The 18,937-nt window shown below is 35.6% G+C and overlaps 1 protein-coding gene across 2 annotated transcripts; it reads left to right on the top strand.

Annotated features, from left to right (window-relative positions):
• Positions 1–5,172: 5,172 nt before the first annotated feature.
• On the top strand, positions 5,173–13,636 carry LOC149801098 (uncharacterized). 2 transcript variants are annotated; one of them, XM_089955134.1, is made up of 5 exons: positions 5,173–5,193; positions 6,788–6,864; positions 8,540–8,676; positions 9,118–9,195; positions 13,052–13,636. In XM_089955134.1, the coding sequence occupies exons 2-5, from the start codon at positions 6,840–6,842 to the stop codon at positions 13,418–13,420; spliced, it is 609 nt and encodes a 202-aa protein (XP_089811260.1). In that variant the 5' UTR covers positions 5,173–5,193; positions 6,788–6,839; the 3' UTR covers positions 13,421–13,636. The 2 variants fall into 2 exon arrangements, with proteins under 2 accessions (XP_089811260.1, XP_089811259.1); XM_089955133.1 differs by lacking the exon at positions 5,173–5,193 and adding an exon at positions 5,739–5,860.
• Positions 13,637–18,937: the final 5,301 nt, after the last annotated feature.

The following is an 18,937-nucleotide window of genomic DNA, read 5'->3' as shown; positions in this document are numbered from 1 at the left end:
AGAAATTAAAAAGCAAATTAATAAATAAATTAAAAATTTCAACATTAAAATAACATGACATGACAAGACATGATTACTAGACTAGCTGAAAGAATGAATGAATGAATGAATGAATGAAAAAAGGAAGGAAGGAAGGAAGGAAGGAAGGAAGGAAGGAAGGAAGGAAGGAAGGAAGGAAGGAAGGAAGGAAGGAAGGGAGGGAGGGAGGGAGGGAGGAATGTATTTAAGAAATCACTGTCATACCAGCATAGTCTACTAAAAGAAAGACCACACTCTTTCCTTTCTCCTTGTTACTCAACACATCCATCCATCCTTCATTCCATGCCAGACATAAATTGATATGGATGTGGGTGGGTGAAAAAGATATACCATGATACCTGAATTTATTCCATATTACAATTTCAACTTTATCATGCAGTCTGGATAGTCACCATGGCCAATACAATGACCATAACCTTTGCAATACTGCCTATTATTGTTAACGGAATGACGCTCGAGGATCAGATGATCCACATTCACACACAAACTATTATGGCATAAATGGGAAGCATCTAGCTCCTTTGGTATAATCAGACTTCTCAACGTCACCATGAGTGCCAGACTGTGAACATAATTTTTCTTCCATGTGTTTGTCACGGGATCCTTTTATGACAATAGGCCATATAATCCATTGGCTGTTACATTTCCTGTCCATATTTTACAGACACTATTATGTGCTATCACAGAATTAAATGAGATTTTAGCTGACATACTTTCAAAAACTCCTCCATTGCAACTTCTATATGGTGTAGGAATACATTGCTGCTAATAATAATGAGTGTCATTTCCAACAGATGCCATTTCTGTGAATTTATAGGGGAAACATTTATTTTTAAATCTTTTAATTGGTTTCATTAAGTTTTAAAAAATTAAATTAAATATTTCTAATTGCTACAGTCAATATACACATGATGTGCAAATCTCATGTGTCTATCTTTAATAATAAAATTTTATATCAATTTAAAGTTGAATCAATGTTGCCCTGACAGGACATAGAACACAATTTATTTTATTATATGTTCTCAACATTTGTTTCTTAGTACTGACCTTTCCACTGTGTGCCAGTTAATACAAATCATATGTTAATCTAAAATACCTTCTAAGATGACTTCAGAGTGAAGTTCTCGTCAAAGGTTGACCTGCTCTTTTTTGAGTGTATTGTCAACAGACCAACATGTAAACAGAACACATATTTCACTTCTGGATCATCACCAACGCCTTATTACTCACTGTGCACTGTCTCCGAAATATACACAGACAACAACACCCTGAGCTCATATTCTCAAGAATAAACAATTACCTTTAAATCCCTACCAAAAAAAGCATAAATAAAACTCTTCTATCACCACCAAAATGAGAGAGGGAAAAATGTTCTAAAAATAGACTAGAACTACATTCATGTGTACTGTGTAGAAATAGATGAGCCATAACCACATCTGTCATTTTATGCAAAGTTATGTAAGCGCAGATTATATACCGGATATTTCATTGTTATGGTACTCATAGGCTATTAAGCGAATTTAGATAATTATTTAACAGAAAATGAGTCGTCTTCAAAAAATAATTTTATTTGTGAATGGTTGTCATTATCTAGTCTTCTTGATTTAAACCGCTTGGTTTCAATGTTCTAAGGCGGCTTATCCAGTAGGATTCCTTTTCTTATCTAGTTTGTGGACTCCAGTTGGGGTTGTGAGCAATTGCAATAAGTGTTATATCACTGAAAGCAAAGAGAAGTCTTCTGCGATCGGGCTTCTGTACAGCTTCTTTGTCATCCAGTCAGATCTATGAAGGTTGATCCCACATACTGAAGGCTAAAGACCTTACATGTGATGAGATAAATGACATTCTCTGTTTTGCACGTTTTTATTATATATATATATATATATATATATATATATATATATATATATACATCCTCGAGTGTGTCCGCTCCAAAATATAGTTATATGCCTTTTCTGGCTCGAAATCCCCTTTGTATATTGATAAGTTGATTGTTTTCTCGTTTTAGTTTCTGTGTTTCTTCACACACATATTAAGTCAGAGAGAACGGCCTAATGACATTTTGACATTTTGACATTTTCTTATTTACAATCACCATTGCATATTGATACGCTGATTGATTTCTTTTGTTAGTTTCAATTTTTCTTTACATGGATTAAATCAATATAATACACACTTGTGATTTAAACATGAAAGATGCTTTTAATTATAGAAGGCAAGTACTACACAACACATGGTCAGCTAAGCCATTCACAAGAAACCATAGCCATTCACATACCGGCGCAGGAAAATTAATGTGGGATAGAAACAAAGCGAAATGACCAACCAACAAGAGGTAATTCAACTATTTTAATATAATTAGTTAATGTAAGTCATTGTTTTGCCTTAGCAGCAATACCAGCAACCAAAATCTCTCTTAAGACGTATCTCTGTTTGTCCGTTTGTCTGTCTGTCTGTCTGTCTGTCTCTCTCTCTCTCTTCATCCATTGGTCGGATTGACAACTTTTACCATCATATCATTCTTAACACAAGATACATCGTGGGATGACACAAACAAATATCCTCTACGCTCTTCATTTCATAGATTTTAACCCGTATCTTGATACGATGGTCCAGAGAGAGAGAGAGAGAGAGAGAGAGAGAGAGAGAGAGAGAGAGAGAAAGTGAGAGAGATGCGTTTAAACAATTTTATATTTAATTATTAATAATCTATTTTTCGAATATTATAGTAAATCTAAGAAACAACAACCAAACACTAAATACATCACATTATGTGTACCACGTAACCGAGAAATTTACCGTTTAATGTCGACATGGCTTGCAACTTTGTGTATTTGATAAAGACTATAGATAAATCCCAAGGAAAATGCACATATATCGTTCCGACTAACCATATTCTTGTAGGTTAATTGGTGTAATTTTTATTTCAAGGTTTTAATCCAGCCCAAATTAATTTTCTCTCTCACTCCACATTTCCGCGTAGTTTGTCCATCTTGCATCATGGGGGCGGGGGGGAGGAACAAAATGCAGAAAAGATTGTCATGAGCATGTGTACCATATTAAATTCATTGTAGAAAACAGGGATTATTAATACTCTTTATCGTTATTTTTATGCATCACTAATAATTAATGTGTGGAAATTGATCATTGATCTATAATCAACTGCAGACGATCGCGAGATTGTTTATATATAGAAAAATATTGACAGATGTAACCTCACCAGACAGTCGTTTTAAGCAGAGATGTAAACATCTATTTAATAGTTTTCCTCCGTCACTCACCATCACGTACACGGTTACCTAGTGTGCAAAATTGTACAATCAGTAAAACTACATATGCACCTAGTAAATGTGCAACTTTTACCGAGTTGGAGAAATATTACAAGCAGTCAAACTGCATATGGACGGTAAGTAAATGCGCAACTTTATTGGTTGTTGTTGTTGTTGTTGTTGTTCTTGGGTTTAACGCCATTTTTCAGCACAATATAGGCTATCCATGGCGGCCAGAATAACTGGTGGAGGAAGAACCCTGGAAAACCCAGGGAAGAACCACCGACCCACGAGAAGCTACTGGCAGGCTTTCCCACGTACCCACGCTAGCCGAGCCTTTGACTCGAACTCACGCAGATAGAGGTGAGATGGCAGTGATCCGGAACGGTGAGCGCTTTAGACCACTCGGCCACTCGGGGCCCCCAACTTTATTGATAAATACAATATTGGACAGCACACTTACTACAGTAGTCGTCATATTTACATATATAAAACTCAAATTATCGAAGACATTGTATCAACAGTGCGTGTCTCACGATCATATAGTGCTATATAAAACTGACACTGTCTTTTTTTTGAGAAATAAAACTGCATCTAGTAATTGTCGTTCATTTTTGTAGGGAGAAATGTGGGTAAAAAAATTTTCTGGCAGGTCATCTCCATTCTTTCGAGCGCAAATATTATTTTTGTTAATTCCCACAATGATAATCCTAAAACATCCATATACCAAAGTGTTTAGGTCTCCGCGATACATAGCGAAACCAGTTAGTTGGTGAAAGAAAATAAAACATCAATCGTAACTAAATTTACTACTCATCGCAGTCGGCGTACACAAACATGACATCTTGTTAGGAGAAAAGATACCGTGCATAAGGCCGCTTACAACATTGTCTGTAATAATTAACTTTTAAATCAATCAATAAATTAAAAACATTTCTAAACAAAGAACGATGTTGCACAAGCGAATGATGAGTTTTAAATTCCCTACACACGCCCCAGAAAACAAATCAAATTGCCTATGTTATCATAATTAAATAATCCATAACATTACAAATCAAAAAACAAATTTTGTAATCATGTCTGAACATACAACGGCATAAAACAGGATCAATTTTGTGGCTGCGCCACGCAGTTAAAAATTAACGAGAAACAAGCATATAAGGTGAAACAATGTTCATTTGGTATTGTATGGGCAGATGACATCTTGTAAATCACATCTGGGGGAAAAAAACTGTTTTCCGGACAGACAGTGTCAAAATGCGACCTCTATATTTCTCTGGCAGGGAAGGGACGGGGTGGGTGAGACATGATTTAATATTCCTGCAGTCGGGAACATAGATCTAATCAATGCCATATGCCTGCACGGGTCTCTTTGGGATATTATGAGGTACAAACAAGTTCATGGTCAGACCTCTCGTTTATCTAGCAGTCAATTTCAAACCACCTTCCAACAGCCAATGTCAAATCATCTTTTATAAGCAGAGCGGAGTGTTATAATCTCTTTGTGGATGGGTTACACGACTGCCGTTGATATACTATACCAAAACCTTATATAAAACATGTGTTCATCAGCTAATGTAAGTCATATCTCGAGAGAAAAAAGATACCGAGTCTATTTTCAAAGCGATCCGAATTAGAGAATATGTTCTTGGTCCGAAAGCACGTTCCGTAATTAGGATTGTGTTGTGAACTGCTGAACGTGGCAGCTGGTCGGGAATACATACGCATGTATGTGCATTCTGCTTACGACCGACTGATCAAATATGTACTGTCATGTCAATTGCGTTTTACATAGTGCTTGATGCTGACGTTTGTTCAAATAAATATTCGTTAGAAGTACTTTATCATGCGTGTCAAAAGGCGTCGTAAGGAGCAATCATTCACTGTAAGTATGATAAGGGCAGATTAGACTACTTTAAACAAATGTCGCGTCACAAGATATACGTGTTCAATTATATGTATCACAATATTTGTAGTCTTGAAAAGTACTCAATATGATTTAGACATCAACTAAATATGTAGACAAGATGGTATATCATTTTCCAAACCTGACAGGAACTCAGTGTTTCCCCCCACCCCCTACCCCGTTATGGTTCTGCGCTTCAAAGATAACACGAAATCTGGCTTTCCAAATACTATTAGCACATATCTTTGTCTCTAGGTAGATGTTCCTCTCGTTCAGTACAAACTACAATACCCAGCTTTACATCTAGCCTGTTCTAAATCGATAACTTTCCCACGTTATACGGAGGGTCTAAAGAGATTAAGCATGGATTTGAGGTACATTAAAGGTAGAATATTTAAACTAAATCACATTATTGTCTTTCGATCTTTCACTGCGTCTCGGAAAAGGAGCGAACAAATTAAAATTATACAATAACCAAGGTGCAATTAAATTTCACACAAAAACCAAACGCGATCTTCGGGATTTTTTTATGTAATACTCTCTCATTCCCAATATTACTGGGCCTCTTCCTGGTCTATCCATTCTAAATACACAGTAGTGAGTTGCACAGTTACATGAAGGCGATTGCCGAAATAAGAAGATAAAGGTATGTGTATTCATATTCTTTCATTCCAAAAAGGTTTAAATTGTGTGGATGTGACATTATTTCATTTTGTGGTCACATTCACCAATCTATAATACTAAAACAATGCATTCGTATAATGAGATGTTCAGTAGTAGAACGGAAATGATGTCATTTTGATATTGGCTGCCAGCCATCTTTGTATTTAGGGTTATAAAGAAATTCGAATTGGTTCATTGAGAGCAGTTATAAAATCGAACTGAAAAATATGACTTTGAGAATAAAACAACTTGATTCCGTCCTCGCTAGCAGCAGGTCGAAAAGCATATATACTGTAATGTAGCTTATGGTGATGCTTGACAGAAATTGTGCTTATTTAAAAGGCCAGTGTATCATGTTGACAACGGTATCGTTGAGTTAAAGCGGAAATTTGTTTGAAATTCTTAACTGATTTAAATATAAAATATTATTTTTTTCTATCCTGGCTTTTATTTTGTGTGCAATCACTTGCCCAAAACTGATAAACTTTATCAAAATCACAAAAGAATACGCGCACAGAAGTATTCAGTGTTTAACAACCTTTCATTCAAACTGTTTAAAATGAACGATCAGTGTATTTAGATAAAAATACACAGATGACGAAATATAAGTTAATTTTCCTTAAATTCAATATCCATTCGTTGCAGTTAATTAGGCAGATGCATTTTAACCCGAGAAGTAGCGTGCAAACAGAGCATAAATGGAGAAGTTCTTTTCAATTCGCGTAACTTGATAGGTCATATATGTACCTAGAAAATCAATGTATGTGGTCTCTTCTGTACCTTTTAAAAACTGATGTAGCAGTGAGATCCACTAATGAATAGACCGAATCGCATTTACCAATGTTGGAATTTTGTAAAATAAAAATAATTCATCTTAGAGAATAATATGCGAATTTCTGTATTTTTACAGATCTACTTTTTAACTTGTTGATTGGAACAACTGAATTAAAATATTTACCACCATGAGCTTCCAGTATGACCAACTTCGTAAGTATGGACAATTTTGTCAAGGATGTTCAGCTTTATTTTCATGTTACAAGTGAGCATGATGTGATGTTCCATAACATTGTTTATATTCGTCCGTGTAGAGAATAGACCAAACGATTCGCACTTCAAGCACGTAAGAAGAAACAAAGAGGAGGTTGATTAAATGTGGCCTACAATTTTCAAATAGTCAAATTGTCAAGTTAAAAACGAATTGTTTGCATGAACGCTTGAAAGTTATAATTCTTAAGTGCCATATAATGATCACACTTTCGTCTTTTATGCAAATATATCTGCAAGAAATCGAAGTTAACAGATTCTGTTAAACAAATATGAAAGAGATAGAAATAATTGCCATAATCATTAACCTATATAAATTCTTGCACTAAACTGTTAATATGAAACAGAAAATCATTAGAAGAGAACTTGTCACGCAATTATTTGTTTTAATTTGTACAAACATAAATCATGGAAGGCATGTACGTGCTTAATTATTTGATTCCAAATCTCTGTCGATAATATCTTTAAATCTAAATATGTTGAGGTGATTAGGAGAAGTGGTATACTCAAAAAAAGTACTTAAATGTTTATAGGTAAACGCAACCATATATGGAATGCAGTAAATCACAAGTGTTAGGTGGAATCTTCATGAGAACGTCGAAATATCGTTTTGACTTCTAAGAGTATATTTTTTTTATAAACACGTGCTTTTGTTGGTATGTTCCTTTCACATCTGTAAATTATGTTACAGTGGCGCAGATTTACCTGACACAGAAAATGGGATTGAATTACTATCTTTAGTATACTTTTCAAGTATGATGGACACTTTTCCTAAAATGTCATATAAGCTTCAAATAAATATAGACCCATACAATTAAATGAGTGAAAACAATGTTTTACTTAGCATTCCAATTAGTAGCGTATTCGCAGGAAAATGATCACATCCTTATCGACTACTCGCACCAGGGAAAGACTACGTTAGTCTTATTATCTTTTTTCGGAATATTTGTTTCTATACCAGCTCACATATGCGATTTAAAGATTGGTCTTTCCATTTTTTCGATGTGCTTACACGCAATTTAACTATAGTTGGAACCAGATCCCACTGTTTCCTAGCTCACAATGGCTGAACATTGTTTCCAGTAGTAGACAACATAGAATGATCGGAGATATTATTTTGTATTTTGACTGGACTGAAATATTATTGTGGGATTATTATGAATTTATTCCAAGACATAATACCTGGATTATATCACTGTGATTTGCTACTCACGGTACCCTGTCATCATACCTCAGTGGATACTATTTCTAATTATTAAAAGAGATCACATATTCTATGTGACTTCGACTGTCTCTGCTGTCTAAATACTCATGAAGCTCGATCTCACTTTCAAAATAAATCTTCGATCACAAACATCAACACGAACAGGCAAGTGCATTGTGTGTTTCCCAGATGCTCATTCAGAGAGTTTATAATCTTGACGTGTATCATTCGAGTTGCTTTCTTGACAAAATAAGTGCGAGAAATGCTTATTATGACAATTTCCAAAGTAACTCCTATCCTCACGATGACTGTGATAACGATGATTCACAATATTAAGATAGTATATCTGATGCCGTTAGAGAATTGGTAACGTCGTCTTTTTTCATTTGTTAAACATTTTCGTTCCTTTATTAGGAGCGGATATGGAAGTGAATCGCATACTACAGAATGTGATAGTGGCACATCACATAATCCAAGTTGTTAATCTAGTTCTTGGCATCATTATTTGTGGAGCAACGTCGCATATCTTTCTGATGCTGGTTCACCTGTCGGTAAGAAATTGTCATCATCATTGCATGGGCTATCACAAAATATAATTATTTAACTATTATTATTATTGTTATTATTATTATTATTATTATTATTATTATTATTATTATTATATTAAGGTAAATCCTACCTTAACTGCAAAACTACTGACCTCAAACTCAGATTCTACTAAATATATTGTTTTGCTACTTCGAAACATGTCAAAGTCAATTAGGAAAAACCTGCACAAACCTGAATCGCGGACAAAACGTAAAGACACGATATAGATATGCATAACAGGTTTCATATTACTGCAGTATAATGCATTAAATGAATGTATTCACGTATGTATATTGTAACTGTTTATATGTATGCATTAGGTATTGTACCAGAATGAGAGCTACATGTTACAATACCTACTTTAGCTCCAGGCAATCTTGAAATTTGCCAATCTATTTTTTCAGCCCCTCTTGCCTGCATTTGTTTTCGTCATCTTCTGGATTGCATCTCAATGCAATTACCAGAACCTGCGTCACATTCTTGTACGTATTCCGATTCTGTAGAAACCTCTCTCTCTCTCTCTCTCTCTCTCTCCCTAGGTTGGATTGACTCAGAGCCCATACTTATGCAAGCAGAATTGTATATTAAAGCTATACATACAGGATGAATTTGGATTTAACCATAACATCTAGCTGGCCAATTACAGTCCATCTGTCTCCACAAACAGGCATTAACTCTCTTAGTAATATTTATGTTTCTAATAGTACACTAGAATGTAGATATTAAGAGTTACAATGCATATAATAAAAGGAAATATATACCGGATATAATATCGGTAGAAAGAAATCAACGATTACATACCTCATCCTATTGTTACACTGCCTTTGATCCACAGTGTCAAGCCTTTTGTGTAGATTGTACATTATATTTTATTAATATTCTTTCTTATTCATATCGTATAATCAACTATGACGAGTCTTAAGCCTTGATAGTGGTCACTACTAGTGAGTTATTTAACGGTTTCATCTCTAGTTCTTTTTACATCATCTAGTCTAAACTGTACGACTTCAGTTTATTCGAGGCGTGGTTTATCACATTCCAAAAATCGAAAAGATTTCTTAATAGTCATTCATTGACACTCAGTCCACTTTATCCAACAATAACGTGATGAGACTCTAGCAGTGCACGAAGATAGGAGAATGATATTTATACTTTTCGTTGTACTTTGGACAATTTTGAATCTTATATATGTCCCCAGTTGCGTGTGGTGACAAATTTGACCATAATTATATTCTGATGTATGTTTGTTTTTAATCGGATACATAAAGTGTTAGAGAATTAGCTCGATTTCTGATATGCATATACGTGACATTTACAGAGCAATTTCGAAAGAAGCAAGATGTTAATCCATCGATCAAGACAAAAGAAGAATCACATTATGCCAGGATTAAAATTAGCTTTATGACTTAGACACTGTGATTGCAGTCTGTTAATCCAATTATAATTTCAACGCCATCTATTTTGTGGCATCAATGAAAGTAAGTGGTGTCCTTTTGCATATAGCACAGTGTAGAGAATATTGGCATACCTCTATGCGACTTCGATGTACAATATCGACAATTCGTTATATATGGTGTTAGGATAACAACGCGATTCCTACAGCCAACGGCTGCTAGAAATGTTATTTCCAATTTTATCGAGATTTTAACTTGGAATAGTCGGAATCACACGAACTTTAGCAGTTATTGAAAGTGGGGAAATGAAAATGAGCCAGGGTTTAAAATTCTTTATTCCGGATGTGCAATAATTCATATAAAAAATTTATGAACAATAAACAGGCTTTCGAGAGTTGTATGTCTGAAGTAAGGCCAATCTGAATACACACAAACCTAAATAACACCCACCAATCGTAGATCTGAAGAAAGACATTGTTTGGAACTCTTTTAGCACGACCTCGAAAATAAAAGATCTCGTGTATGAAAAAAGGATTGTGTAACAAAATGTACCAATAAAAAATAACAATAATATTTTCTTTCAAACGCACATTTTATGCAACGTATGCAACGGAAGACTTAATTACAGTTAGATTAAAGAATAAATTTATAAAGTCATACAATATTCTGTTTCCTAAATGTAAGGAAATCGCGATATAACTTTAAATATTCTTAAGTGTCAGCTGTGACGATGTGAAGGAATCCAATAATATTTGCAATCAACGCTTACTATGATAGGGAGTTTTGAATTTGTGTTTGTTTCACACTACGTGGAACTGTTCGCCGGGTACGTTAAAACATGTTGACACATATAATTTCTGTTTTATGACACTTAGAATTTATAAACTGTAAGTTGATGATATGTCACTAGACATTATGATCGGTGTCATCTTCGGGTTTCAAATCCATCTGTAATTCTATTACAACCAGTAGACGGGTTGCAGCTATTGTATATACAATATATAGAACAAGGTTATAAAACTGACCATACTCGAGTCTAAACAACTCTCAGTTTTCCAAAAACAGAACAACACATAACTTTTTAGAAGTAAAACCATCATTCCTTGAAGACGTTAGTCTATATAACGAATGTGAAGGATTCAATTAACGACTCCAAGACTCAATTAAACTATGTCTCTTGCATCAGATTGTAACATAGGACTAACTCCAATTTCTGAGATTAGCTTCTCTTTTAAAGATTAAATATTTCTATAGTTTTTCTTATAAATAAGAAATTAAACTATGTTTCTAATACTTAAAATAAAGAACAAAAAACTCAACATTAAGATAAAATTGCAAACGATATTACTTTTAAAGAACAGATAAACAATATAAGTATATTACATTAATTAGAAATGATAACGTGACATTTAGTGAAAGTCCTTGTCAAGAACTCTAAAGGAGACAGAGTGGAATATACTGCAATTAAGACAGAAGCTTTTTAAATGGTTTCAAGATATTTATATAATTTGAAAAATAGAATCTCTACAAATAAGAAAGTCCTAAATTTAATTTAGTGAGACGGAGCATTCACAAAACATGAGTCAGAAATCCTAACGGAAACTGAATTACACAATGAATAAATTAGTCTTCAATCACCATATCGACTCAGATGATCCTTTGTAGTTTTAATGAAAATTACAGATGTTCTTAACTTACATCACACATAATTAAAATTAACGAATGACAGACTTACACTAACTAAATCAACAGCAGATCGTAAAATTTAACTATTAATGAAAGTCGATGGAAATATCGAATACAAGTGGATTCTTGAAAGTCCTTTGTGGAGATATTAGTGACTATTTTGTACACGCGAGTCATTTTGTCCTCAATAATGGTGAGCAATCATAAACTCAGTCGAAATGTGCTATTATATGCGTCTCAGAAGGAGATAAACCACAACAATTTTTAAAAGCAGAAGACCTATTTATTTATTAATAAATTAATGCTATTTAGCTTTATAATGCATTGAAAATCGACTTCAACATAAACTTCCATCAGTTGCAAGTACTAATCAAAACAAATGTTATCAACGAGATATGAATAAGAGAGAATATCCGTATTATTTATGACATTATTTGTTAATCGAAAGCATGTAGGTTAACTGAATTTCTTCTTTTGAACGATGTTTAGAAAGCGTTTGGTTATGTTGCTTTTTATATTATTTCATTGAATGATATTAAAAGCTTCTAATTTTTACCAACGCTTTCCAAAGGTGTTTCAAACCGATTGATAAAAATATTAAATAAAGTTTCAATGTAACTGAAAATAATTAACCGTGGTTTAAAATCAAGAATTAATTTAGACAAGGTGATCTCATTCCACCGAGCTTTTGTCCTTATGTGCGGAGATACTAACTCATTCGATTAAGAACATCCAACTATTAATAGAATTAAATTTAAAAACACATAATATATTATTTCACTGTAATGACAATGCTGTCACCCTAGATGGCTCAGAGACGTCTTTAGGGTCAGCTATGGATAGTATCTACCATATGTCTGTAGAATAAAGTTAATGAAAACGAACTTCTGGAATAAACCAAACATGTACAAGTTTATTCAGTTTTCAAGTTCTAGTCAGAAGAAATCATTATGTTCAGTACCTAAACTTATGTATGAAGTGTTGAAAATAAGACATATTATATTTAGGGTACATTATTATAAGATGGGTTATACTTTTCCATCCTTTCATTTCCAACTTTTGTTGATTAAAATATCAGAGCTTTATCTGCATTATGTATCACATTTATTGACCACTTAATGTTTTAGTATGTACTGTATAAGGTTACACATGGTTATAAAAGAAACAATTTATTTGAATTGAACGTCTTCTGGGGATGAACGATGTATTGATTTGCTTTTGATATTTCTCATTTATTGCATATGTTATATAATTGCAGGTCCACTTTAACTTTATCCTATGTATGCTGTGGTTCATGGCCGTTTTCCCAATTTTCATGATATCAATTATCGTACCCATGGACACGTACACATATCCTTATTCAAGAGAGGTTGACGCCGTACCAGTAATCGTGGCTGTTTTCAACGGCATCCTAAGTTTCAGCTCAATAAGTTTTGCAGTCTGCGCAATCTGGAAGGCTGCTCGAAATGTTGCTCTTAATGCAAAACTTGCCACACTGCAACACGTCGATGGACACCGCTCTCCCTTCCCATATGATGGAAGAAATACGTTTACAGACAATAGTGGCATACGAAATCCTCAAGCCACTTATGTTCAACCGATGTGGACAACGGTAACGGTTCAGTAACAAGGACCAAGTACTGTTCATTCTGTCCCAGATTTCCAGCATTAGATGATGCGAGTTTAACCAATTGATATAGGTATGATACAAGTTAAAATTAGCAAACTGTATACAAGCTTTGACTCTCAGTGTTTGACTACATTTCTTCCAGATAATGTAAAAATGTAACAAATGGTTGATACAAGAAATGAAAATAAAGGCCTCTGACCTTTTGGAAAAAAATTAAGTATTGATTATTTTGTCTTGAAACTGAAGGAAAAAACACTAATCTTTGTAAATAGGATGTACAACCAAACCACTCGACTAGAAAATGAATTAGACAAGGCAGGAGAACTGAAAAAAGTAACAAACAAATAATATCAGTATATTTGTTTTAGAGCCTTAGAATATTGCCTGGGAGAAACTACTAGAGCAAACGTGTTCTAGGGCACAGCATGTACACGTTTGCAAATATCACTGCGGGATACGAGTCATTTGTCTTTGGGAAGTAGTTAAGAAGGATCTAAAAGAAAAAGAAAACTTCGAAAAGGGTTAGTGCCTAAGTTATATTATTTATCACTGCATTTATGACTTTGGCATGTTTTGACTCACTTTAGGGTGTATATAGTTCAGCTCTTTAACCTAAAGTCCACACATGTCGTTAGACGGTCACTAGTGTCAAAACATAAACGCGCATCGTTTGATTTTGTGTTTTTACGTATAGTTCCTACTTATTTTCTATGGAAACGTTTATTCATTAAATTAAAACATTGGTGGTTTGTTGTCCTAGACTGAAAGAATGTTGGTTACTTTCTTCTTATTCCTTATTACAGATTCAACCATGTTCACACCCAGTTAAATGTTTATACCTTAACCATATCCAGTTGGCTAGTATCGCCTATTCCCGAAAAAAATAAGCAGTTGGTTACCACTTAGGTTTTGCTTATTAAAAGATATCCTACATCAAAGTCTGAACACTCTTCAGAATAGTTATTGCAATTTTCCCTAAACAGGAGGAAGAGTTCATGATATTGTAAGTTATACAGTTTCAGTATTTTGAAATTAATTAATTGATTAATTAATTGTGTTATGTGTTTGAGTCTTATTATGCAGTGTGTGGCATGAAATATTAGTATTCGGCTTCAAAAAATGTATTAATTACTCATGCATTTGTGAGACATAAATCCTTACGAATATGAAATCGGAGATTTTTCTTCTGAAGACATATTGTGTATAGAGGAGAATTATTTGTAATATTTATGAGTGTAAGAAATTTTCAGTTGACATCGACAAAATAATGGGCAATCTATGGGTACCTGGCATGAAAAAGGCACAATGTGGATTGATGGTATTATAGGATTTTGATTTCAATGCTTCTTGAACAGCATCTAGTTAGGGATCTATTCCAACAGTAGGTAAAGTTATAAGAAAACTAGTTTCGCCAATTTCGAGAAGCCTGGAACTCAATGTCTAGTAGATATGATAGGGCCCATTAGGAGTTTACCTATTAAGCCCGAATCTGGATCCTGCAGTTTACCCCTAAAATGATTATAACATGGATCATTCTTGGTTAGATTCTACGTATTGATACATTTGTCCCACAACCGCATGATTTGTTAAAAGCAATCGTACAAATTGGAGGGTCCTTACAGATATGGGCAGTATTAAAAGCCATTATTGTCTTTGAACATCTTGTAACCAAACTTTGAAATACCTGAAACCCTACACAGAAGGCTTGATTTCAATCGCTGTTTGTTTCTGATTAGGGATCTGTTTCAGCAGTAACTACGGTTTATAAAAAAAGTATGTTCTATTAGAATTCGTAATTACATAAAGGAGAGAGGCGACTACATACCACTCCGTAAGATGCTTTTATATTACTTATTCTCATGGGCCATTACATCCCTTCATTAAAGAGTTCTGACATGGAGACGTTTTGGCGATCTCTCTCTAGGAATAGTGTGCGTTCATCCGTTTATAATCTGGTGAATGTCCTCTAATACTCTCGAATATACAGGTATAAAATTTAGAAATGAGATTACAGTGGGATATAGAAGTACCAAAAGGTTTTAAGCATGCGATATGAGCCACGAAAATCGGAGTTGACATTGGTTTTAACAGTTCGTTTTATTACGTGGTTAGTACTATGAAAATTAAATGTGTCAACGTCAGACCCAGAATTATGGATTTTCAACTCACTTCTGGTTATGCCTTGGATGTTGCCACAGAAGCTGGCGAATGATTAATCTAGGTCATAACGTAAAACATGAACATTAGCCATACATTCAACTCAAACCACGGCGAATGCCCCGGTAATAAGTGTCATCAGAAATTTTCTTACATTTGAATCCTCTACAAAGCGATGTTTTATTCGATTACCTTTTTGATTAATCATAAGGGTGTTTATGCCCAACAATTTTATTCTAATACAATATATATATATATATATATATATATATATATATATATATATATATATATATATATATATATATATATATATATATATATTATATATATATATATATATATATATATATATATATATATATATATATATATATATATATATATATCTAGATATATGTATATATGTATATATGTATATATCTATCTATCTATCTATCTATCTATCTATCTATCTATATATATATATATATATATATATATATATATATATATATATATATATATATATATATATATATATATATATATATATATATATATATATATATATATGCATTAAAGCTGTGGTACTATTACCACGAACATGACAATGTGTTATTTCCGCTATGTGTGTGCTACACTTTGAATAAACGTCACATAAAATGTTTCCATAGCTTCAAAAAGAATATCACTAAATCCATCTTGAAAGGTAAAGGTGTATGACTGTAGTGCGCCGTTGACCCTCTGTACAGATGTAATTTTTTTATATCCGACACTATGCCGTTTATGAATCTACGATATATACTTGTAAAGATGCATTACTGAGGTTAATAAATACCAGGTAAATCCGTTCCATTTTCTTTTAATGTAATTGTTTTTTGAGGCCATATATGTTAAAGTAGGATAATAGTCTTGTGACCCGTTTAGAAATGTGACCTCTTAAAGATGTCATATCGAGTCATTTCAAAGTACATTTACTACATTTGAACATCGAATCTTTTCAATTCCCCAATGCTGAACATTTCGATATTATAGGTACCCAAAGGCAATCGTCCATTTGTGCTCTCTCGTTCTTATCACTGAAATCAGCATAAACTAATGTATAGTACATAATTGTTTATATCAGTTTGTTAAATGGGACGGTGACACAAACATTGGAAGCTCTGGCCAGAACAGGGTCTCCAGTAAACCTAAATCAGTACTTTAAGTGAAAATCTCCTCTTGTATTATCGTCATTTACCAAGGAATGTCCAAAGATCTAATGATAAGCTTCAATTGTAGTTTAAAACTGAATGTTTTTAGAAACTACGTTTATAATAGTTTGAAATACTAACAGTGGGAGTGGGAGACACGCTCCCCAATCCTCCAGAAAAGCTCCATACGGTTTCGTACCTGATTGGCCTCTGTCAACTAAAATCCTACTCCTGGCCTTCGCGAGTGGCTTCGATTTGAAGTCCGGCAGACCACGTTTTCCACTAACAGGAGAAGGAGTGAAGGCGGGCCACTGGTGCCTTAACACCAGTTGCTTCGGGTACATGGGACTCGTAAACCTTGGATGGTAGCTCATCTAGGAGAAGGAAAACTCCGATCCCAAGCCTCTGCTGCCTTGTGGCAATACCCAGTCATGGGAAAGGCAAATTGAGTAAACCCCGACAGAAAATCCAGAGACGGAGTCCCTAAGGCGGTCTGACATTGATTTCAACGGCATTCCGGCAACTCCTGCGATGCCGTTGGTGCCAAGCTGTATCGGCATTCGTCGTTCCCTTGGGCACACCAGCTGCGTGGAGAGGTGGGATATGCTCCATGGACAACAGCTGATTCTCCATACCACCCTACCCAGCCTTCATAGCTCCACTGGAGAGGACACTCCTGCGTTGTCGTACGGCGTCGGTACAACACGAGAAGTAGCAGTTTACCGGTTCTAAGTCAAAGCTCGATTGTCGTAGAGCTTGGCGCCAGGAGTTACTTCTGACGGTGGGAGAGATCACCAGGTCTCACTGGACAGCTACCGCCCGCCTCAAGCTGGGCAGCCCCCAGTCAGTACGGTCTTGCCAGCCATGGCCTGCCTGCTTCACGAAAGATTAAAAGAAGAAATAAGAAGACTCCAACTTTTCGTTTGGCAACCTGGAACATCAAGACTATGTGCCCTGGATTGACCGCTGATATACAGCAGATCGACGATGCACGGTAGACTGCCGTCATTGACAGAGAACTCTCCCACTGATCATCGACATCGCTTTCCTCCAGTAGACCCGACTGGCTGTCAGCGGCACCATCAGGGAAGCCAATTACACGTTCTTTTGGCATGGAAAGCCCTCGGATGAACCTAGGCAGCATGGTGTAGGCTTTCAACACGCTAATATCCTTCATTGAACCTCCGTCATCAGGTACTGAGAGAATCCTTGCCCTCCGGCTGTCAACATCCTTAGACCCGGTCGACATTTTCAGCCTGTACATCCCAACAGAGGGCTCCACTTACGAGAAGAAAGACAAGTTTTATGAGGCTTTGGATCAGGCAATATCCAGTAACCTCAACAATGAAGGTCTTTACTTACCATGTGGTCTGATCCACCTGTCTCGGCTTTTACGGAAGAGGCAAGATCAACTAGAATGGTCACCCACAGTCTATGGGTGACCAACACTTCCTTCAAATGCAAGGAGATCCACCAGGTGTCATGGAGACACGCACGTTCACGCCACTGGCACCATCTAGACCTCGTCATCACCAGGCATGCATATCTGGCCAGTGTCCTCCTCACCCGCAGCTACCACAGAGCCGACTGGGATAAAAACCATTCCCTCGTGGCCAGCAAGTTGCAAATATTACCCAAGAAGCTGGACCATGCCGAAAAGAAGGGTCACCCACGCATCAACACCTGCTGTGCAAGCAACCCAGAGAAAACACAGCAGTTCATCAGCAAACTGCGGGAAGCCCTCACCAAAGTAACACCTGATGACACTATTGACTCAAATGGGTCTCATATCCATGACTGTGTACAATTCATCAATCACAGCTTATGGAAAGAGGGAGCGAAAGAATGTTGACTGGTATGAAGCAAACTGGGAGGGGATGTAGCCCGTTATTGAGGCACAGAGGAAGGCCCTCATGGCATACAAGGCTGTACCTAGCCCCAGAACACTACATGCTCTCAGGATTGCAAATAACAACGCCCAGAAGACCGACCGCCGCTGTGCCACCACCTACTGGATGAACCTTTGCAACAGACTACAGACAGCTGCAGACACCGGGGATGCATGAGAGATGTATGAGGGTATCAAGAAGGCGACATGCCCACCCCACTACAAGACCGACCCCCTCAAGTCCAAGACGGGCTAAGTCATCACAGACAAGGGGAACAACTGCAATGATGGGTT

This window comes from Sinohyriopsis cumingii, chromosome 4 (assembly GCF_028554795.1).
Source record: "Sinohyriopsis cumingii isolate HCF-2022 chromosome 4, ASM2855479v2, whole genome shotgun sequence".
Lineage (NCBI taxonomy): Eukaryota > Metazoa > Mollusca > Bivalvia > Unionida > Unionidae > Sinohyriopsis > Sinohyriopsis cumingii.
The sequence above is the reverse complement of the archived record's forward strand: the minus strand, read 5'-3'. Positions and strand labels throughout refer to the sequence as shown.

Excerpts from the sequence above, each read along its gene's own strand:
- LOC149801098 (XM_089955134.1), top strand. The coding sequence starts at position 6,840 with ATGAGCTTCCAGTATGACCAACTTC. Across the intron at positions 6,865-8,539 it reads CTTCCAGTATGACCAACTTC|GAGCGGATATGGAAGTGAAT; the intron begins GTAAGTATGGAC and ends TTCCTTTATTAG. Across the intron at positions 9,196-13,051 it reads AGAACCTGCGTCACATTCTT|GTCCACTTTAACTTTATCCT; the intron begins GTACGTATTCCG and ends ATATAATTGCAG.